General features: G+C 44.3%; 1 protein-coding gene across 1 annotated transcript in view; it reads right to left on the bottom strand.

The window, feature by feature from the left end:
• ADAT1 (adenosine deaminase tRNA specific 1) overlaps positions 1–24,064 on the bottom strand; it is a 45,420-nt gene that overhangs the window by 19,503 nt on the left and 1,853 nt on the right. Inside the window, exons 3-6 of the mRNA XM_065416562.1 lie at positions 20,302–20,370; positions 15,118–15,172; positions 14,243–14,373; positions 1,498–2,134 (exon numbers count right to left, since the gene is read on the bottom strand). Coding sequence (XP_065272634.1) covers positions 1,498–2,134; positions 14,243–14,373; positions 15,118–15,172; positions 20,302–20,370 — 892 coding nt within the window. The remainder of the gene's footprint in view (positions 1–1,497; positions 2,135–14,242; positions 14,374–15,117; positions 15,173–20,301; positions 20,371–24,064) is intronic.

Raw genomic sequence — 24,064 nt, forward strand, 5'->3', positions numbered from 1 at the left:
CTTATTTTGTAAGGTACAGAGCGAGTGAGGAAAGGTCTCCACCAGAATTCATGCCTTGTGCATTTTGTAAATAAAATTATTTTCCTGGACTGTCTGGCATACACAGATTGGAACACAGTACCAGAAGAAACAATCTTAGATACATAGTATGTGTAAGTAAAAACTGTAGTATATTATATTATTCCTGCGGGAATTCTATGCCAAAAAAACAAAAATTCTGTGCACAATATTTTAAAATTCTGCAAATTTTATTTGTCAATAAATAAATGTAGAGGCTCCTGCATGATATGTGATCATCTAAGACTGTATCAGAATGCCGCTGCACAAAAAGGCAAAATTAAGGTAGCATAGCCAATCTTAATTTTGGCATAGCCAAACTTTTGAGAGCTTGATTTTACAACCTTAATGGTCTTCTAATGTATTTTTTTAATGACATTTCCTGGAGTTTGTAAAAAGAAAACTGAAGAAACAGAAATTTTATCATATAGAATTACACTGATCCCTGCATGGGCAATCAGCAGGTTCTGAACCCAGGACATTTAAATCCACAGCACAGACCTCTGCCAGGTAAATTAAAAGAGTAACTGATAGCAGTAGTATATTGTTATCCTTTATGTTTTAAAAGAAAATTGATATTTCTAAATTTGGCCTTCCCTGGTTTTGCTGGAGAGCCACTGTGGAGGCTCGAGTATGAATCATGTGCTCTGATAGCTTAACTGAAGGGAATCTGGATGGGTCTGAACCAAACAAAAACCCTAAATGTTCAATGGTCTTAAGAGTTAAACAGGTATTAACAAAAGCATCTTAAACAGTTTTAAACAGTCTGACTAAAAATCTTTCCCTCTCAACTGCTGCAGCACTAAGTCATGTGTGACACAATGTCACTGGATCTACAGTCACCAGGGAATCTTCCTGGGTAGACAAGTCCTGAATTTCAAATGTCAAAAGCAAGTAGGAAAAAACAACAACTTTATTTTGATAAAATTCTTGCAGGACGTTCTTTGTACCTCATTAAAAAAAAAATGCAAACCCAATATCAATCTCAGTAGGTCCCCTTTAAGAAGGGGCCAGAGCGACAGATTTGAGAGTACTGGGAGCAATATCAGAAGAAAAGGAACCATTGTTGGGATGGTCTATAATGTGAAAAGGAAGAGAGGAGAGAGAGAGCAGGGATCGAAGAGAAAAGGAGGTCATTTTCTTGAGGGACTGCATGATGATAGGGGGATTAGGATCAGATCAAAGGATTAAGAACAGCAAGAGTTAGAAACCCGAGAAGTGTTTCCTGGAGAACATCAAATTCTCATTATTGATTCATCAGGAGCAGTCACCTTCCCTCCAAGCCACACATGGCTGCTTTATCACTTTGATCTCTCTGCTGATTGTCTGACTGAGCACTGCAAACTTTCTAATACCCATGTCCCTACACCACACTGACAGGCATTGCTCTCCATGACTCAGTCTTGGTACACTCTTCCTGGTCTTCTATGGATCAAGTACCTTTCAATAACTGCTCTCCGCATGACCTCTTGGCTATATGGGCATTTCCCCACTACAACCGCTGAGAAATACACCGGGTGCTGTAGGAAATGCATCAGGAGGGCTCCTTGACAGCCCAGTACATTCCAGCGAGCTAGTTTATCACTGCAGGACATGGAGCAGGTCCTGTCTCCACGGCCTGGCTTCACTCGTAGTAACCCAACATGATGATATTCTACCCCAGGTCTCCGAGCATCATCCCTCTCTCCCAGCACACACTTTGCTCCGGTTCTATAAACATCCATCACTTTGGCTCCTATTAGTCCGGTCTCCTTAGCACACGTTAAGATCTCTCTTTGTCCATCTGTAATAAATTCAGAGCGGCTGCTATCTGTGTCTTGTATGTTTTGTTGATTGCCAGGAACATACTGAGCAGCTATTCTCTCAGTGACCTCACATGTAGAATCACTGATGACAGTTTTCATTCTCTTGGTCACATGATCACTTGCAGTTTCCTCTGTTTTCCTTTTATTTTCTGGACCCACAGGATCATGGTTGCCACTGCAATCTGCTGAATGCCTTGTTGGATCTTTTCTACTAACCAGCTCACAAGGCTGGTCCTCTGGTTTGGTCATTGGAATAATGGAGGCATCTCCACCTAGAAGAAAGGAAGTTACATTAGCACTGGCCTAGAAAGAGATTTCTGCTTCTCCTTGCCATTTAATGCAGACCCCTTCATAGATAAGGCAACCACCACGTGTTTTTAAAGGTTTGAACAAAAAAACAAAACAAAACAAAAGTACCTGAAGTACCAGGGAGAATAACCTCTTCAAATGACACTGCACTGTACACCTCTACCCCGATATAAAGCGACCCGATATAACATGAATTTGGATATAACGCGGTAAAGCAGCGCTCCAGGGGGCGGGGCTGCGCACTCTGGCGGATCAAAGCAAGTTCGATATAACGCGGTTTCACCTATAACGCGGTAAGATTTTTTGGCTCCCGAGGACAGCGTTATATCGGGGTAGAGGTGTACTTTAATTAGACTTGAACGAGAATTCAGACATGGTTTACATTTAATTCAAGGAGCCCTCACACTCCTCCAGCAATGGACCTCACCCCTATCCTGAAGGAACCAACTCTGTTTCACAAGGTAAGAACTAAATTCAGGTTCCATATGCGTTCAGTCAGTGGGTACCTTCACTGTTCCATTAATTGACATGCAAAAAACTTTGTTAACCTGGAGTAAAGATTGCAGATGTTCACTATTTCCCTGTACTTCTCGTACCCTTCCACGATGGGAGATTTTCAGTTCCCAAAACTCAGCTGTTGACCAACCAGGAAATGAGGATTACAGTCCCCTTACAAGAAGATTAACGTTACAAGAAACAAAACACAAAGGTTGGAAAGAGTTGGGACAAAGCTTTTGAAAATCTCACTCTAAAACTAACTACTCTAAGAAGTTAGCTGAAGTAATGAAAACACTAAGTTTCCTGTTAACACCAATGAGGAAAATATAACTTTCTTACTGAGCAATCTAGAACTCTGGAGAGGAAAGATGAACAGGTGGAGTCATTTGTGGCAAGAATCAACTATCATGTTGAGGGGAATAGATGGAGTTGTGAACTGTTTGGGTGTTTCTGTTTGATAGAATATAGAAATTTCTGGAAGGTGGGCAGGACAGCTGATAAGATGACTATATTTAACTAAGTAGCTCATCATATTTTTTTTTTTAAGTCTTCACAGAATTCAATCCACTAGGTGGTTATTTCTTATTCTAAGTGTAGTAAATGTGAAAGATATCAATCAATATAGCAAACAAGTGATTAGCATTCAGTGATTAACGTCAGCATTTATCTGATTCAGCATGCTTGAAGTTGAAGTGACAGGAAGCAAGTGACTGAAGTAGTGAAAACTAGAATTCTAAAGTAAAATATCAGTATCAAGGGTTAAATATCAAAAAAGAAAAGATGTGTGCTCATCTCAGAAGTGTAGACAATCCATTTTTGTCCATGTATTTCAAGATCAAATGTGCCATTGAATAAGACTGTCTAATTAAGCAAAAGCACAGAACAGTAATGAGTATGTCACTGTCATCCTCAAAATGTAGCCATGGTGATAATTTAAGGTCTCTGGTTCCAGGCTTTCCATCAACTCTTCAACATCATTTTCTGTTAGTTTGGCACTCAAATAGCAAAGTTCAGTCAGAAATTATTAAACTGAAGCAACGGAAAGACCAAGATTTAAACTCAGTAAGAAAGTTGCAACTCTCTTCTATGCTAACAATATCACTTTCAGTATAGCACAAAACGAGCCATAAAAGGAAAGGAATAAAGCATTGTGCCCTGGATAATCTTTTCCAGACAGATTTAAACTCACATGTACACTAATAGAGGTTGTAAATGAAGAAACAGAGGAAAAATTAAATGTCAATTCCCACAGGAATCAAGATAAATACTTAATGCTAGATGGCTAGTCAAGCATGAGAAATAATATGATAATGTGTGTACACATCTATACAGGGGAAATTGCATTCCTGCTTAATGCTAATGATCTTATATCTGAATCCCACCCCCTTTCAAAACATTGTGTCCAAGTTGCTGAAAATACCACCCAAAAATGCAGTGAAAAGAATGACAAGATCTTCGCCATTTCCTTAGAAGAAACTAAAATGGAAAAGATAAGAAAAATTCTCAGCTTCAATCATCTGATATGTCTGGCACATGAGTGTTCAACAACTATTTAAACCTTATTGAGAAAGCAGTTACATCAGTGGCATGATTAGTTGATTAAAAAATTATAACTGACACCCCAGCTTTGCAATGATATATGGTGGAACTCTCAGGAAGACTGTGTTTCCATTTGCTTCCAGCTACCATGAGAATGTTGCAATTTGCACTGAACAGAGCAGAGATGGATCAAACCAATAACATTCAATTACAAAAACAACTGAAGGAGGTATTAGAGAGTCTTGACAGATTGCAGGCAGATGACAGTATTGTTGCAGTCTCAGTGGAAATCTGACTTGCTCTAATTAACAAAGAAATGGAACTACACAAGGACAAAATAAATAAAATAAAATAATAGTAATAATAATAATAATGAAAAACTCCCATGAGAAGTGACAGAACCTCTCTACTGCTTAGCTAAAATGACTGATCCCAAATACGAAGTTCAGGGTTGAGCCTAGTGTGACACTGTACAGAATATGGAAACTCTGATAATATTATCAATGTTATAAAATTGCAATGAATCATGCCAGATATGCCATGTAAGGTGTCAGTGAAAATGTTATGATTTGCCAAGTACGATAATCTTATTTATATATTTGTAACACCTTTGTATTGTGTTATAGATATGTATGGTACATCTGTATTTCCAAACTTGTGCTGTGTTTCTGGGTGACACCCCAGACAGATTGCCATCAGCACCACCTAGGCGGTTTGATGGCCAATCAAGGGTCATCAGCTGTACAATGAACCCACTGAAAGGAGCCAGGGGATACACCTTCTGAGTCAGCAAGGCATGTAAGGGCAGGCCAGTGGACAGAGAACTCTAAGGCCCTGTCTATTTTGGCAAGTTTCTGCACAGTAAAGCAGCTTTCTGCACTGTAACTCCCAAGATGTACACACTGCCAAGCCACTTAGTGTGCAGAAATTGCACAGCTGTAGCGCTTTAAAAAACCCACCCCAACAAGAGGCGTACAGCTTTCTGCACCGTGGCTACACAGCTGCTGTGCCAGTGAAGACACCGTGGCGATTATAGCGCTCTGATTGGCCTCCGGGAGGTGTCCCACAATGCCTGTTCTCAACTCTCTGGTCATCGGTTTGAACTCTACTGTCCTGCCCTCAGGTGACCATGCCGTCATCCCCACTCTGTAAATTCTTTTGGAAATTTGAAAGTCCCCTTCCTGTTTGCTCGGTGATGCATGCAGTGGTCTCAGCACATCTTTCCAGGTGGCCATGCCTCCTCCGCGCACCAGGTGATCCTCCACTTGGAGCAATGCCGAGCTGCTGGACCTCATCAGCTTTTGGGGAGAGGAGGCTGTGCAGTCCCAGCTGTGCTCCAGCCGTAGGAATTATGATACCTACGGACAAATTTCACGATGCATGACAGAAAGGGGCCATGACTGGGACACATTGCAACGTAGGGTCAAAGTGAAGGAGCTGTGTATCGCCTACCACAAGGCGCGGGAGGCAAACCGCTGCTCCGGTGCTGCACCCAGTTCTACAAAGAGCTGGACATGATACTCGGTGGCAACCCCACCTCCACTGCGAAAGCCCCTGTGGATACTTTGTTGGCTCGCGTGCCAGTCGACAGTGGACCGAGACAGGAGGAGGAAATCTTGGAAGAGGATATGGAGGGGGACCCAGAGGCAGAGAATGACTCGGAGGCCAGAGATGCATGCAGCCAGGAGCTCTTTTCTACCCCGGAGAAGCCTAGCCAGTCACAGTCGTCGGATCTTGGTGAAGCGCAAACAGGAGAGGAGGTCCCTGGTAAGTGGATCCGACTTTGGGAATTGCTGAAGCGAGTTGTTGCGGGCAGGAGAGTTGCAGAAAGCATGCTTGTCTCCCACCGCATGCCTAGTCTGAGAGGCAGAACAGGCTGTTGATTGACTCCCTCACTTCATGGGAATCTCCCTCAGAGATCTTGAGGAGCTACTGGGCAATCCGCTGCTGCTGGTTCTTCGGCAGAGCTGCTTTGTTTCTTGTAACTTTACCATGACACTGTGCTGTCACGGGAGGCGGGAGCGGGGGTGGAAGAGACCATTGCTGCATACAGGCAAGCCGCATAGCAGCCAGGGCGGAAGCCGCAGGCTTGGAGAAGACCCTCCCTTGATTCCCTGCTCACCCTCATAAGAACATAAGAACGGCCGTACCGGGTCAGACCAAAGGTCCATCTAGCCCAGTATCCTGTCTACCGACAGTGGCCAATGCCAGGTGCCCCAGAGGGAGTAGACCAACAGGCAATGATCAAGTGATCTCTCTCCTGCCATCCATCTCCATCCTCTGACAAACAGAGGCTAGGGACACCATTCCTTACCCATCCTGGCTAATAGCCATTAATGGACTTAACCACCATGAATTTATCCAGTTCTCTTTTAAACGCTGTTATAGTCCTAGCCTTCACAACCTCCTCAGGCAAGGAGTTCCACAAGTTGACTGTGCGCTGCATGAAGAAGAACTTCCTTGTATTTGTTTTAAACCTGCTGCCTATTAATTTCATTTGGTGACTCCTAGTTCTTGTATTATGGGAATAAGTAAATAACTTTTCCTTCTCCACTTTCTCCACATCACTCATGATTTTATAGACCTCTATCATATCCCCCCTTAGTCTCCTCTTTTCCAAGCTGAAGAGTCCTAGCCTCTTTAATCTCTCCTCATATGGGACCCGTTCCAAACCCCTAATCATTTTAGTTGCCCTTTTCTGAACCTTTTCTAGTGCCAGTATAGCTTTTTTTAGATGAGCAGACCACATCTGTACACAGTATTCGAGATGTGGGCGTACCATTGATTTATATAAGGGCAATAATATATTCTCCGTCTTATTCTCTATCCCCTTTTTAATGATCCCTAACATCCTGTTTGCTTTTTTGACCGCCTCTGCACACTGCGCGGACATCTTCAGAGAACTATCCACGATGACTCCAAGATCTTTTTCCTGACTTCTTGTAGCTAAATTAGCCCCCATCATATTGTATGTATAGTTGGGGTTATTTTTTCCAATGTGCATTACTTTACATTTATCCACATTAAATTTCATTTGCCATTTTGTTGCCCAATCACTTAGTTTTGTGAGATCTTTTTGAAGTTCATCACAGTCTGCTTTGGTCTTAACTATCTTGAGTAGTTTAGTATCATCTGCAAACTTTGCCACCTCACTGTTTACCCCTTTCTCCAGATCATTTATAAATAAGTTGAATAGGATTGGTCCGAGGACTGACCCTTGGGGAACACCACTAGTTACCCCTCTCCATTCTGAGAATTTACCATTAATTCCTACCCTTTGTTTCCGGTCTTTTAACCAGTTCTCAATCCATTAAAGGACCTTCCCTTTTATCCCTTGACAACTTAATTTACGTAAGAGCCTTTGGTGAGGGACCTTGTCAAAGGCTTTCTGGAAATCTAAGTACACTATGTCCACTGGATCCCCCTTGTCCACATGTTTGTTGACCCCTTCAAAGAACTCTAATAGAGTAGTAAGACACGATTTCCCTTTACAGAAACCATGTTGACTATTGCTCAACAGTTTATATTTTTCTATGTGTCTGACAATTTTATTCTTAACTATTGTTTCGACTAATTTGCCCGGTACCGACGTTAGACTTACCGGTCTGTAATTGCCGGGATCACCTCTAGAGCCCTTTTTAAATATTGGCGTTACATTAGCTAACTTCCAGTCATTGGGTACAGAAGCCGATTTAAAGGACAGGTTACAAACCTTAGTTAATAGTTCCGCAACTTCACATTTGAGTTCTTTCAGAACTCTGGGGTGAATGCCATCTGGTCCCGGTGACTTGTTAATGTTAAGTTTATCAATTAATTCCAAAACCTCCTCTAGTGACACGTCAATCTGTGACAGTTCCTCAGATTTGTCACCTACAAAAGCCGGCTCAGGTTTGGGAATCTCCCTAACATCCTCAGCCGTGAAGACTGAAGCAAAGAATCCATTTAGTTTCTCCGCAATGACTTTATCGTCTTTAAGCGCTCCTTTTGTATCTCGATCATCAAGGGGTCCCACTGGTTGTTTAGCAGGCTTCCTGCTTCTGATATACTTAAAAAACATTTTGTTATTACCTTTGGAGTTTTTGGCTAGCCGTTCTTCAAACTCCTCTTTGGCTTTTCTTATTACATTCTTGCACTTAATCTGGCAGCGTTTATGCTCCTTTCTATTTGCCTCACTAGGATTTGACTTCCACTTTTTAAAGGAAGTCTTTTTATCTCTCAGTGCTTCTTTTACATGGTTGTTAAGCCACGGTGGCTCTTTTTTAGTTCTTTTACTGTGTTTCTTAATTTGGGGTATACATTGAAGTTGGGCCTCTATTATGGTGTCTTTAAAAAGCGCCCATGCAGCTTGCAGGGATTTCACTTTAGTCACTGTACTTTTTAATTTCTGTTTAACTAACCCCCTCATTTTTGCATAGTTCCCCCTTTTGAAATTAAATGCCACAGTGTTGGGCTGTTGAGATGTTCTTCCCACCACAGGGATGTTGAATGCTATTGTATTATGGTCACTATTTCCAAGCGGTCCTGTTATAGTTACCTCTTGGACCAGCTCCTGCGCTCCACTCAGGACTAAATCTAGAGTTGCCTCTCCCCTTGTGGGTTCCCGTACCAGCTGCTCCATGAAGCAGTCATTTAAAGTATCGAGAAATTTTATCTCTGCATTTCGTCCTGAAGTGAAATGTTGCCAGTCAATATGGGGATAATTGAAATCCCCCACTATTATTGGGTTCTTAATTTTGATAGCCTCTCTAATTTCCCTTAGCATTTCATCATCACTATCACTGTCCTGGTCAGGTGGTCGATAATAGATCCCTAATGTTATATTCTTATTAGAGCATGAAATTTCTATCCATAGAGATTCTATGGAACATGTGGATTCACTTAAGATTTTTACTTCATTTGATTCTACATTTTCTTTCACATATAGTGTCACTCCCCGCCCTGCACGACCTGTTCTGTCCTTCCGATATATTTTGTACCCCGGAATGATTGTGTCCCATTGATTGCTCTCAGTCCACCAGCAGCAAGGTATCTTCCATAATGATCACATCCTGTTGAAAGTGTGGGGACAGGAATGATTATCAGGCCCCCCCTGCAGTGCTGGCTCTCCCCAAGCGCCCGAGCCACGTGCCCATTTTCCAGCAGGGTCCGGGAAGAGTGATTTCCCCTGCCCCTGTGGCTACTCACCATTTTGAGGGTCTTGTGGCTCATGTGTGCTTGCCTGGAGTCAGCCAGTTAGTGAGAGGTGTGAGAGTACTGGCTGTGTTTTAAAGCACTGAATCAGTGTTGTGTGTGTTGCAAACAATACCGCTTCTGTAAAATGTTGCATTAAAACTTCACAGAGATGACCGTGGGAGCCCAGCCTCCCTGTTATCGGCGGCAGAACGGCTGTGCAGAATTAGAAAGTGGCCAAGAAGAACTAAGTAGGACTTTCTGTGTGATGTTATGATGCACTCAGCTGCCGAGAAATGGGAATTGAAGGAGTGGCGGGACAGCGAGATGTGGGACCGAAAGGACAACGCAGCTTGTCAGAAAGAAGCCATGGAACAGCTCTTAAACATTATGGAGCACCAAGCAGACTCCAGGCAACACTAGCTCTTCAAACTGAGCAGCAACGCGCCCGCCCTCCCCTGCGGCCGCTCTCACAAAACTCTTTCCCATGTACCCCACAGACAACACCATCACACTCTTATCAACCTCCTGGCTCCACTCTCTACCCGCAGCATTCCACTCCTCCCTCCTCACAGTCCAGCAGTGTGGACTCCCACTACCCACTGCACTCAACACCCATCCCTCTGCAGTTTGGCCCTGCTGAAGTACAGTACCCACTGCATTGTACTCCAAAGGAGAAGGCCGGATATGATCCCTGGACATACACAAAGCTTTAGCCATCCCGGGTCCCCTCCTCCTCCTGGGACCTTCCCTTCCCCCACCCCCCTCCATGCTGATGTATTTTTTCATTTGACTCTCTCCTCCATTTGTTGTCTTTTAATAAAAGAATTGTGTAGGTTTGAAAGCAATCTTTATTCTATTAATTGAAAGCAAAAAGAGCTCTGCAAAGAAACATACAATTATATTAAATCCCCTTATTGCATCATGTGCACCAATCACCTCCTAGCATTACAAGCACTGAAATCCCCATCACAGCAACAAATATTAGTGGCTTTCAGCTTCAAATCGCTGCCTCAAGGCATCCCTGATCCTTATGGCCCCACGCTGTGCCCTGGTCTCTGGCTGTTCAAACTCAGCCTTCAGGCGCTGAGCCTCTGTGGTCCAGCCCTGAGTGAAGCTTTCACCCTTCCCTTCACAAATATTATGGAACGTACAGCACGCGGCTGTAACCATAGGAATATTGTCATCAGCCAGGTCCAGCTTCCCACAGAGGCAGCGCCAGCGGGCTTTTAAACAGCCAAAAGCACACTCAGTCATTCTGCACTTGCTCAGCCTGTTGTTGAAACGCTCCTTGCTGCTGTCAAGTTGCCCCATGTATGGCTTCATAAGCCACAGCTTTAAGGGGTAGGTGAGGTCTCCCAGGATCACAATGGGCATTTCAACTTCCCTTACGGTGATCTTTTGGTCTGGGAAGAAAGTCCTTGATTGCAGCTTCTTGAGCAGGCCAGTGTTCTGAAAGATGAGTGCATCATGCACCTTTCCTGACTGCGTTAATGTCTGTGAAATGCACATGGTGATTCACATGCGCCTGGAGAACCACTGAGAAATACCTCTTCCGATTAATATACTTGGTGGCTAGGTGGTCTGGTGCCAGATTGGAATGTGTGTGCCATCTATCGCCCCTCCGCTGTTAGGGAAGCCCATTTATGCAAAGCCATCCACAATGTCACGCACGTTGCCCAGAGTCACGGTCTTTTGGAGCAGGATGCGATTAATGGCCCTGCATACTTCCATCAACATGAGTCCAAGGGTCGACTTTCCCATTCCGAACTGGTTACCGCCCGATCGGTAGCAGTCTGGAGTAGCCAGCTTCCACAGTGCAATTGCCACACGCTTCTCCAACAACAAGGCAGCTCTCATTCTCGTGCCCTTGCACCGCAGGGCTGGAGTAAGCTCATCACACAGTCCCATGAATGTGGCTTTCCTCATCCAAAAGTTCTGCAGCCACTGCTCCTCATCCCAGACGTGCATGACAATGTGATCCCACCACTCAGTGCTTGTTTCCCGAGCCCAAAAGCAGCATTCCACTGTGGTCAGCACCTCTGTGAATGTCACAAGCAATCTCGTGTCATAGCTAGTATGCGTGGCGAGATCAATATCGCACTCCTCTTGCCTTTGCAGTTTAAGAAATAACTCCACTGCCACTCGTGATATGTTAGAGCGAGCAGCATATTGGTCAACAGTTCGGGATCCATTCCTGCAGCCCGAAAAGGCAGGGCACGCAGTAAACAAACTGTTGAAAGATGGCAGCAAATGCGGATGGAAGCACAGGGATTTCTAGGATGTGAAGCAATGCATCACGGGTCATTGGGACAGGACCCAGGATGCCCGGCGACCCCCTCCACCTTCCCACAAGTCTTAGTGGCTGAAGAGAAAGAGGTGCTCTGTGGGATAGCAGCCAAGAGTGCACTGCTCCGAATACTGCTGCAAGTGCGAACACGCTATTCCGCAGGCAGCTGACAGTGTGAACACACAACAGTGGATTCCCTTCAGCGCTCTCTGAGCGGTGATCTAACTTTGCCAGCGTAGATGTGCCTTAAGGCTTTTCCATGCTATGTGCTGTGAAACTTGTGTTTCGGACACAGGAAGTACAAGCCAAATGGCAAAAGGAATATAAAGGGCAGCTGCATCTTCTCCGTTTTGTCTTCAATCCTGCTTCTTACCTCCGAAGCAACTTTTCTACAAACTGAAGCTCTGAACAAAGGACTGATGGATGTGTTCAGAGGGACTTTCAAGCCAGCAAACTCACCAATACTGCTAAGAACCTGGTATACGGACTTTGAAGTCTCTCTCTCTCTCTCTCAATATAAATATATATATTTATATGATTGACCATTTAACGACTCTTCTTGTTCTTTTCTAATAAACCTTTAGTTTTAGACACTAAAGGATTGGCTGGCAGCACTAATATTGACCTCGTAGTGTGGCTGGCTCTTTGGGGTCAGAAGAACATTCTGTATAGTAAACAGAGTTTTTAAATAACTTCTCACTGTATTGGACCTATGTGATTGGGAGCCAGAGAACTGGAATGCAATAAAGTGGGCTGTGTGATTTCTTTTTAGCTTCTTGATAACCAGTGTGGGGGAAACAGGAGCACAGTTTGTGACTGGTTGGTGAGTCTAATTTTAGTGTTAACCACCAGTTTTGAGAGAATCTGCTCTCCTTTTTGCAGTCTACCCTGATCTTAGCATTTTCAGCGAGGGCTACCCCAGGCACTCCGGGTTACACTTAGAACAGGAAGGGGCTGATACATAGCTGACAGAACATAACCCTGAGTACCCTTCCTTCTCTTCCCGCACTTAGATTTGAAGATCCAGATTCCTGTCCCAAATCTATGTTAGTGAAGAAGACTGGATCAGTTTGTTGAATCAAAATGGTGGAAAATCATGGATGTAAATTCACAGTTTGTTGCTTTTTAGAAGGCCTGCACTCTGACCATGCCAGTTCCTTCTCAGTCAAGTATGTTTCAGCGTATTTGGAATGTTTTAGTGAAACCTTTGTAGTAGGGTCAGTGTTGAAAAAGCAAACCTGGGACAAAAGTGTATCTGTATCTAAGGGCACTGTGACAGACCCAGACCAGTGGGGTACAGGAGTCTGGTAGAGGGCAAATATACTGGTCACTGGATGAGTAGTTTTCTGTTCCCTGAGTGACCAGAGCAGGGGATGCACTAGAGTAATCAGGAACCTGCTAGAACCAGTTAAGACAGGCAGGCTAATTAGGACACCTGGAGCCAATTAAGAAGAAGCTGCTAGAATCAATTAAGGCAGGCTAATCAGGGCACCTGGGTTTTAAAAAGCTCACTTCAGTTTGTGGTGCGAGTGTGAGGAGCTGGGAGCAAGAGGCGCAAGGAGCTGAGAGTGAGAGGGTGTGCTGCTGGAGGACTGAGGAGTACAAGCGTTATCAGACACCAGGAGGAAGGTCCTGTGGTGAGAATAAGGAAGGTGTTTGGAGGAGGCCATGGGGAAGTAGCCCAGGAAGTTGTAGCTGTCATGCAGCTGTTACAGGAGGCACTATAGACAGCTGCAGTCCACAGGGCCCTGGGCTGGAACCCGGAGTAGAGGGCGGGCCCGGGTTCCCCCCAAACATCCCAATTGACCTGGACTGTGGGTTCTTCCAGAGGGGAAGGTCTCTGGGCTGTTCCCCAACCCACATGGTGAATCTCTGAGGCAAGAAAATCCGCCAATAAGCGCAGGACCCACCAAGATAGAGGAGGAACTTTGTCACAGCACATATGAAACATCAATAGGCCTAACTACTTAATAGGTTGGGGACTCGTGTTCTTGAGTTTCGCTTATAGAATTGCAACATTGACATTTTGGACACTGCATCTATTTATGTTGGGGGAATAAATCTGCTGTGAAGCGAGTCATACAGCATGGGTTTTGGATTTCATTTTATAAAAAAATCCTAATTTTTTGGATTTTTTGGGGATTGGGGAATAAAATAATTATGTTTAGCCCACAGAGTATAATAAATGTACTTGGGCTCCCTATGAGAGGTGAGTAGGCAGGTAAAGCAAAGCAACCAGGAAAAATGACAGGCTTTTAGTATGACAGGACCACTGGCAGATGCTAGTTTCGGGGCAAGAAAATGGTGGCCCATGTCTCTATCTAATCAGGGGAGACTGAAGCACTTGTATGTACTGAGCCAGGTACTGGCTTATACGTATGCTCCCTTCCCACATCAATAAACCCAATAGGGTAGAAAGTGCAGCGCACCAATTTGCCAGGCCAATGCTGATCCACTGCATATGTTACTGATATGAAGGAGGCTGGCTCACCCTCTCTCAGCCATGGTTGGGGTAGGTGGCTCACATGCACCAGGCAGGGATGAGAGCATGAGGGATTGGCTCTTATGTACTTACAGGGGGTATGGCTGCAGAAAAAAATAAAGGTGATGTGTGGTTTGAGTTTCCATTTCCCAATCTCAGTCCCTGGGCTGAAGATGCTGCCCTGTTGGTGTGAGGCTGCCAGCCACAGCTGGTGGACGAGATACCTGGAGGGCAAGAAGGGTTACTGAGAATCACTCCCTTAACTTAGGAGAGGAAGAAGTAAAGATAATTAAATTAAGGCCCACAAATGGAGCCCTGCACTAATACAAAATTTGTATCCGCATCCAATCCATGATCCACAAAAGTGATCTGTGGATATCCGTAGATTTGCAGGGTTTTAAATATATAAAATTTGGATCTGCATCTATCCACAATCCGCAAAAAATGGTTCACAGATATCTGCGGATTTGCAGGGCTCTACCCACAAACCTCTAGCCAGTTGACACTGAAGTGCACTACAGTGAGTCAAGTGGCTGGTTAGTCTTCTGTAGGCAGATGTGATCCAAAAGTCTCCACAAGGACACCTGCTGTCTGATCAGAAGCTTCATAGTGAGCCCAAAGGACCTGGAATTAGCCCCATGTGAAGAGTTATTTTTGCAAAGTCTGTATACAATGGGCAGGAAGAAGCCTGGGTGTGTAGGACAGGAGAGGGGCCCCGAAGGGGAAAAAAACAGACCTGTGCACAGGACAGAAACATATTGCCTGTGGAAGGAACATGGGAGGTGCTAGCCTCTTCCATTCTCTTCTTGCACAGCTTAGCTCATTGGAGAGGGGAAAGGGGCTGTGTTCCAAATCTTACAGGTGAAGGACACATGCATTTACATTACAATAGCGTAAACGTCCTGAGGAAAGTGGATATGACCAAACAGACCACTGAACAGAACACCACAAGGGGTTTAATGTCTCACCTCTGGAAACTCCTCTTGGCAATGACTTCAGCATGACTGTCGTTGAGAATATCCCCTGCAGCAGCATCCAAAAAAATTAAATAATCCAACATTACTGTGGACCAGACAGAAGGAAAAAGTCACATGCAACAACAAGTAGAGGTAGACTTGTGTAGTCTGCCAGCCCTGCCCCAGCATTTTGTGGGTCTGACACTAGTATTAGTGCAGTTGTCTGAACTAGGCTATCCTAAGGTATTTAAACAACTCATTTACCATAAATGCTTACTGACACACTCCTGCACCATGGTGCAGTGACTCTTGCCGCACACTACCAACCCAAAGGACCATCACCTAAAGCCATACCTCTTTGGGCTATGATCCAGTCAGATCCTACAAGGAAAGCAGGACTGGGACAGTACTTGAATGGGAGACCTGTAATGATCTCATTCCACAGCATTCAGAGCAGGCATGTATAACAGTGATGGGGAGTATATGGGTGTGCACACTGGAAAACAAAGAATTTATTCACCACACTGGATGTGGGCCCACTGGAAATGAACTTCCCAAAGCATTTAGGATTGCAGAGCTGTATCTTCAGTGATCTCCTTAACTGCCCTCCTTTTAAAAAAAAAAAAACAGCCCACGGGTAAGACACTAAAAAACACAGCATTCCAGACAAAAGCCAAGGAATTCTCAGAGCTAATGCTTCAGGAAGGTTTTAAAAACAGCAGAGGCTGGTTGGATCATCTGTTAGCAACGTAAATAAAAGTTAGAATGCTCCTCTACTAATGTTAGAGAAGGTAACATTCAGTGTCGATAGGTTTGAATATGAAAATTGGTGATGTTTTGAAATTTGATAATGAGCCCTTGTTAATATACTAAAGGCTGCTAATAGATCTGGGATATATTTACTGAAGAGAACTGAAATATTTACTAAATTTGAATGCGTTTTGCCTGTTACAAGCAAAATTTCTTCTGATTAAATAAGTGCAGGAGGAACTTTGTGTGTCTGATTCAGAGGATGATGACCCTTGTCTACAAAAATTAAATCATAGAAAGCTTTAGACAATCAGAAAGCCTCCACCCATTTCTAGGAACAGAAAAGTGCTGGAAATATTAATGTACAGAAATAAATTTGAGTTACTACAAATGTTACAGGGAAATATCTGTAGGTGAGTCTGATTAATTTCCTGTTTCAGAATAAAAAATTGTAAAGATTTTACCCATGTATTAGGAACATGGAAATTTCCACAGTGGACCAGACCAAAGTCTATCTAGTCCAGTATTCTCTCTCTCTCAGGGGCCAGAACTAGCTCTTTCAAATGAAGGTGGAAGAGCCCTGCAGTAGACAAATATGGGTAATCTCTCCCCCACATAGATCTCATCCTGGTCTTTACTAGTTAGAGATTGACTTAAGGCCTGAACCACAAGGTTGAATAACTCTTCCAAAATTAGGCATAATTAATTTTAGAATATGACCTCTGGATAGGTCTTGATATCCATATAGATGTCCAATCCCTTCTTAAATCTAAAGTTCTTGACTTCAAATTACTCCTTGCAGCATTGACTTCCACAGTGTAATTGCACATTGTGTGAAAGTGTGTTTCCTTTTATGAGTTATTAATTTCCCACCTTTTGATTTCATTGAATGTCCCTTTGTTCTTGTTATTAGACAAGGAGAACAGAAGCTCCTGCTCTTCCTTGTATAGACCATTCATTATTTTATGTACTTTTATCATGTCCCCTCTTAATCATCTCCTCTCTAAGGTAAACAATACCAATCTTTTCAATCTCTCTTCATGTGACTTTTCCAGGGCCTTCATCATGTTTGCTCTTCTCTGAAACCCCTCCCATTCTGAAATATTGGGAGGGGGGACCCAGTACTGCACAGGTCGCATCACCGATTTATATAAAGGAATACTATTTTTGGTATTCTCCATGCCATTCCTCATGCATCCGAACCTTGTTTGCTTTTTTGATGCAGAGGTCTCTAAGCAGTCTACAGTGATCCCCAGATATTCCCAAATTTTGCTACCTCAGCACTCACCTAGTTTTGAGATCATTTAATATTAAACATGGGACCTAGTACAGAATCTTGAGGCCCCACTGTTAACCTTTTTCAATGATGAAAACTGACCATTTAGTCCTTTTTTCCTTTCTGTCTCCTAGACAGTTTTTGATCCATGACAATACTTTGCCTCTCACACCATGACTACTTAGCTTCTTTAATAGCCTCTAGTGAGGGACCCTTTTGAAAGGCTAAATAAATTAGGCCAACCATTTCCCCTTTATCCATTACTTTATTGATATGTTCAAGAAATTCTAAGAGATTAATGAGATGATTTTCCTCTGCAGAATCCATGCTGGTTAGAGCCTATTATATCATGATCTTCTAGGTGTTTTGTTGGTTGAATCAAAAATTTAAAAACAGAACTAATTTGCCAGGTATAGATGTAAAGTTAATTGGTCTATATTGCCCCAAATTACCAGTAGAGCAGTGGTTCTCAACCGGGGGGTCCGTGGCCCCATGGGGGTACATGAGCCCTTTCAGGGGGACCGCGGGACCCCACGGGTGAAACCCAGAGCCCGAGCCCCAGCGCCTCCTGCCGCAGGGCTGAAACCCTGTGCCCCTGCGCCCCCCACCACAGGGCTGAAACCCTGAACTGTGGGGCTGAAACCCTGAGCACTGGTTCCCACCCAGCCACCCCCACTGCAGTGCCAGAGTGGGGCAGTCCCAGGAGCAGCTCCACATATATCCCTCTTCCTCTCCCCGCCCCTGAGGCCCCACTCCCTGGCCAGGTCAGAGGCGGGAAGCCGGAATCGGGCAGTGTGGGCAGCTACTGCTCTGGCTGGTACCATGGAGCAGGCAGCCACAGCATTCCCCCATCTGCCGCTGTTGCTGGTGCCCGGGGTTGGTGCTGCTCCTCAGCTCAAGCAGCTGGTAAGAGCCACCCAGGCAGGGGGACCCTCTCCGTGGCCAGCAGAGCCCTTGGGGAGCAGTGACCACAGGGGAGCACTCCTGGCACACAGCCCCTAGTTACCCCCTCACTTCAACCCTGCGCTACCTCCCTGCCCGCACACAGCCCCTTGCTACCCCTGCCCGCACACAGCCCCTAACTACCCCCTGCCTGCATCCTGAACTACCCCTCTGCCTGCACCCAGCCCCTAGCTACCCCCTCCCTGCACCTGGAGCTATCCCCCCGCTCGCACACAGCCCCTAGCTACCCCCTCCCTGCACCCTGAGTGGTTTTCAAACTTTTTGAGCTGAACCCCCACCACACACAACCCAGACAGGCTGGGTGGCCTGCTGAGGTGAGTCAGGGGGTAGAGGTGGCACTGCCTTCCTGGACCCCACTGTGCAGAGCTGGCCAAGCCCTGCCGGCCCCTGCCCCCCCAAAATAGAAGTCAAACTATGCTTATGCCCGAGGGCCCACTCCCGGCCCAGAGCCCCAAGTCCCCCACCTCCCTCGCTGGGCCCTGAAATTTTTATAGCATGTTGAGGGGGGGCTCAGAAAGAAAAAGGTTGAGAACCCCTGCCCTAGAGCCTTTTCGAAAGGACAACAACATTTGCTACCCTCCAAGTCTCTTGAACAGTAGCTGTTTTTAATGAAAGATTGCATATTTTTGTGAGCAGTTCAGATACTTCATATTTGAGCTCCTTCAGAACTTGATGACGGACCATCTGGGCCTAGTGACTTACTGCATTTAATATTACTGATTTGCTCTAGCATCTCTTCTCCTGTCATCTCAAGATCTGAGACTACCTCCGCTTTGTTACCAGGAAACAGCAGATGTGGGGTAGGAATCTCCTTTTTGAAGGCGAAGAATGATGCAAAGAAACCATTTAGCTTCTCAGAAATGTCCTTTTTGCCAATCACATATCTATGTAATGCACTTTAAAGCACATATCCTTGCTTTCTTTACATTTTAATGCAATCATATGCACTTTCATCACTGTACTGTATAATGCATTTCACTGTAATCTCTTGCACTTTATTTTAAATGCACTTTATTAAATTATTAAACTTAAATATCACAAAATGCATATACATTCTAGTTGTCTTTTTGCCTTAGACGTATAGGTTTTTGAGATTGCTAATAGCACCAAAGAAACTTTCCCTATTCTCTTAATAGATTTGTCAGGTTACCAATGTTACCCGAGATTATTAAAGCAAAATTTAATTTTAAAATCTAGTTGACTTTTCAACAGTGGCACTCTTTGTTTAAGTTTCATTGCACTCAACTTAGATGATGAAAAAACCTACTCAATTTCACTCATATGTCTGGTAAATGTCACCCTTTAGATCTTACAAGACATCATATTGGTTGCAATCAATGGAATAAAAAAAATTAAGTTAAAAACTGTTTTTATTTAAAATTTAAAAATAAATAATGAAACCATCCAGATCAATATTACATTGTGGTGGTGCTGACCCCAGAAAGATCCATAATAAGCAATCCAAGACATAGCATTTAGTGCAAGGCAAAAAATAAAAAGGCTTTAAAATGTGTTTATACGCAAAATGCACTATAGAGCACAGAAACAGCTTTGCCAGACCTGCTCTCTTCTCTTGCTATACTCTGTCTTCCCCAGAATCCAGAGGTAGAGGTAAAGAGCCTTGTATTGAAAGGCTCTTGGCCATGTCTCCTGCCCAGGATACTTCCTGACATGAGTCTCTGTGGCCCCTCCACTCTCCAAGGAGGAGTAGCCAAGTGCAGTCTGGTCCTCCTCTATTATGAATATGCATAGTAAGGGAGGAGACAGGATGAATAACTTCTCACAGCAGCTCTCAGTTACTTATAGAGAAATCAGTGCGGTATCTAGCTGCTGATTACAGATAAATAAGAGGGGTTTTCTCTCACTTTTCTGGAGCTTGGTTACTGTGGTGTTTTTCACAATAGGCTCTGAAGGAATCAGACTAGAAAACAAGATTTGCCTTTTTTGTTGTTTTTGTAAACACGAGTACATTTGGGACCTACACTACCTGACAATGTCCATTTATATGGCTTTTGTCAGTTCCTCTTAAGGGCTGCGGATAGTGGGAGCTCAGTGCAGCAAACCTAGATGGTAATGCTGTCTACCCAACCCTATAGGGTTGGGACTTTGTCTTGTACTGTTGTTGCATTTCAGGAGGCTGAGCTCATGCCAATGACAAGTAATGAAGAGGCCAAGATCGGTAGTCTTGGTTTCTACACGATACTTACCAGTTTTCCTCATTCTTGTATGGCCAATGCACTTAGTTCCAGTCCCCATAGCAACAACTTCCTTAGTTACTGAAAAAGAAAATACTAAAGTTAGCTGAACCACTTCTAAAAGAATCACCCTAATTTGATCATTTCAATCAGACAGCACTTGGGGCACCACACGAGACAAGGTACAAGAGGAGGGATGAAGTAACACCTGTCTCTCACACACACATACCCCACTGGAGGGGGAGGCTATGTACCAGACACACACTGAGATGAGGAAAGTCACGTACCAGGCACAGCACCAGTGTAGGGGGAAAGACATGGCATGTGGCAAGGGAAGAGGGGAGCACTGACATGAGGTCCTACACACAGACAACACAAGGTGACCACCAATTCAGGGACCCCCAAATAGGGAAGTCGACATAAGGGAAATGCACCATACAATGCATAGCACAAAGGAGATGCTGATGCGGCAGGTTTACCCTTACCCCCTTTTAAAGGAGACTTGCTAAGAAAAAAAAAAGTTGGGTTCGTATCCTTTTTTGGATTCTTATGAAGAATGTCAAAGTGTGGGTTTGGTTTTTTTTTACTCAGAAATTCAGGTCTTGCCTATTTCACTGCATGCTAATTGGTCAGTTTCACATCTGAACACATGGTAGAGAAGGTCTACATTTGCTAAGTGACTAGCGATTTTGGATGCCCAGACACTTTAAAAGGATGAGTGCTCAGCACTGTCTGAAAAGCAGGCACCTCTAAGATGCATCAAGTTGTGCACTCAAAAAAAATCATTACCCACTTCTGAAAACTTAAACTGCAATTTTTCAACAGCTTAAATGATTGCTTCTTGGAACAGCTAACTCCAAAGTGCACAGAGGAGAGGCTATGTGTAGGAGTAATGTGTAAGGAGTTGGTTCAGGAAGTAACTGTAGCTGAGGAATTGAAGCAAAAGTGATCAGGAGATAATTTCTTCAATATTATCATGGGAAGAATATAAAAAACTAGAAAGAGGGATACAGAAGACATGTATGCCCCAAACAAAAAAGAAGCTGGAAAGCAAAAAATTAAGCCATTATGGTTAACTGGCAAGATTCAAGAAGTTATGCAAATCAAAGCAAGCATCCATCAGAAAATGGAAATCCAGCCCAAGCGAGACATAAACTACAGCATGTAATCACTTCTGTAACTTCCACTTTAATTAAGACAGAATTGGAAGAACAAATAGCCAAAGACATAATTTAAGTACATCAGAAATACGAAGCCCACAAAAACCTGGTGGTTCCACTGAATCACCAGATTAAGCAATTACAGAGGACAAGGACATCACAGAAAAGGTAAATGTGGCATCATCAGAGACTGTGGTGTCAAAGGAGACACTGATAAATTAACCAGCAGCACGTACATCCAGGAGTTCAGAAGGAGCTTAAGGATGAAGTGGATGAGCTACTACCAAAAATATGCACTCATTTAAAATCAATTATTATGCCAGGGGACTGGAAAGTAGCAAACGTCTTTCTGTCCAGCACTAAGAGTGATCCTGGGAATTATAGACCAGCAAGTTTTACTTTAGTACTATGTAAAGCAGCTGAAGTGATAACTACAGACTTATGCAACCCCAAGATAGAGAGGATACTATAGGGCAGGGGTCGGCAACATTTGGCACGCGGCTCGCCAGGGTAAGCACCCTGGCGGGCCGGGCCAGTTTATTTACCTGCTGACGCGGCAGGTTCGGCCGATCGCGGCCCCCACTGGCCGCGGTTCGCCGTCCCGGGCCAATGGGGGCGGTGGGAAGCGGCGCGGGCGAGGGATGTGCTGGCCGCGGCTTCCCGCTGCCCCCATTGGCCCGGGACGGCGAACCGCGGCCAGTGGGGGCCGCCATCGGCCGAACCTGCCGCGTCAGCAGGTAAATAAACTGGCCCGGCCCGCCAGGGTGCTTACCCTAGCAAGCCGCGTGCCAAACTTTGCCGACCCCTGCTATAGGGACAAACAAGCACAGCTTCTGTAAAGGAAAACTGTGCCTCTTCAATCTTTGAGCATGTCAAGAAAACAGAGGATACAGGAGAACATGTTGATAGGTCATTAATGAAAGTCCCAATAAATTATAAGCAACATGGGGAGAGTGGTAAATTTTTGTCATGGATCAAAAACTGTCTAAGACAGGAAACAAAGCAGAAATAACCAACCACTTCCCATGATTAAGTGGCTAACAGCAGTTGCACCAAGGATCCATATTAAGACTAGTGTTAAAATATATCTAACAATGAACTGGAGAAAGGGGAGAGTGGTGACCTGGCCACATGCACAATCCCAGCTGCCAAGTTACTATGTCTGACACCTTCCTTAAACCCTCCTTCCCTCATCCTCTCTACGCAAAATTTTGCTCTTTCAAATAGATTGACAAAAATCTATCACAAAATCTTTGTATCTCCTTTCCCCATATTTTCCCTCATCACTGACAGAGGTTTGTCACTTGCTCTCCTCCTCTAAACCTTCCACATGCAGCAGTGACCACATCCATCCCCCTCCTGCCTCATGACCTCCTTTGCCCCCTCATCCCTTCCTCACACTCCTCTTTAATCTCACTCGCCTCTGACACCTTCCCCTCACAACATGAGAATGCTGAAAGTGCCATCCCTCAACCCCACCTGCCTCTCCAAATATTGCCCACCCTATCTCCTTCTCCCCTTCACCTCCAAATTTGAGAACATGCCATGTGCAACCACTGTCTAGAGTTCCTCTTCTGCAGCTCCATCTTGGACCCCCCTCCAGTCTGACTTCTATCCCCTCAGCTCCAATGAAACTGCTCTCCCCAAGATTTCTATTGCCTTTTCTTGGCCCAAACCCAGAGCCTGTAATTCTGTAACACTCTTTGAAATCTCACCATCTTGGCTTTTGTGGTTGTCCTCTCACAATTCTCCTCTCAGATCACTCCTTCAGTTTCTTTCAATTGATCCTCTTTTTCCACTCCCCAAACAGGTCCTACAGCTGCAAAACTCCATAAAAATGGTATGTATTTCACTGTGATCCTGTCCCCTCATCCTCTGTAGTCACTTATCTTCTTAGTTCCTGCCTCAGACTGTGCAGTCTATCTCTTCATATGCATTGCTACAGCACCCAGCACAACAAGGCCCGAATCTCGATTCATAGCACCCTGAACATGGTGTTCATTTCTAGTCACCTCTTCTCAGGAAAGATATAGCAAAATAGAAGAGTTCCAGAGAAAGGCAACAAGGATGACTAGAGTCCTGGAAAGACTTCTGTATAAGGAGAGATTGAAGAGACTTGGACTGTTTCATTCAGAGAGGGGATATGATAAATGCATATAAAACAATTAATGGTATAGAGAAGGTCAGTTGGGGACTCGTTTATGCTCTTTCATAATACAAGAACAAGGACCATTCACTGAAATCGAAAGGCAGTACATTTCATCATCGGTGATCCCTCAATTCAACGATGATCTCTACCACTAATTTACATACTGGTCCCGAGATGACTCGGGAGTCCAGTCCTGGAACCACAGATCCGCCCGCAGTAGGTACAGACATTTCCTGGCAGGTCAGCTGCCTATTGGGAGAAAGTTCTCTCTTTTTCCTTCCTTTACATTTAAAAAGTGATAAAATACTTGTGCACATTGAACAACTGACATGTGGAACTCTCTGCCACAAGATGTCACCAAGGCCAAGGGCTTAGGAGGATTAAACATTAATATGAATAATGATAACATCCACATTATATGACAGTCTAATCTCTCATGCTTTAGGATGTAAATCAACCACTACCT

Source organism: Emys orbicularis, chromosome 14, assembly GCF_028017835.1.
Source record: "Emys orbicularis isolate rEmyOrb1 chromosome 14, rEmyOrb1.hap1, whole genome shotgun sequence".
Classification (NCBI taxonomy): domain Eukaryota; kingdom Metazoa; phylum Chordata; order Testudines; family Emydidae; genus Emys; species Emys orbicularis.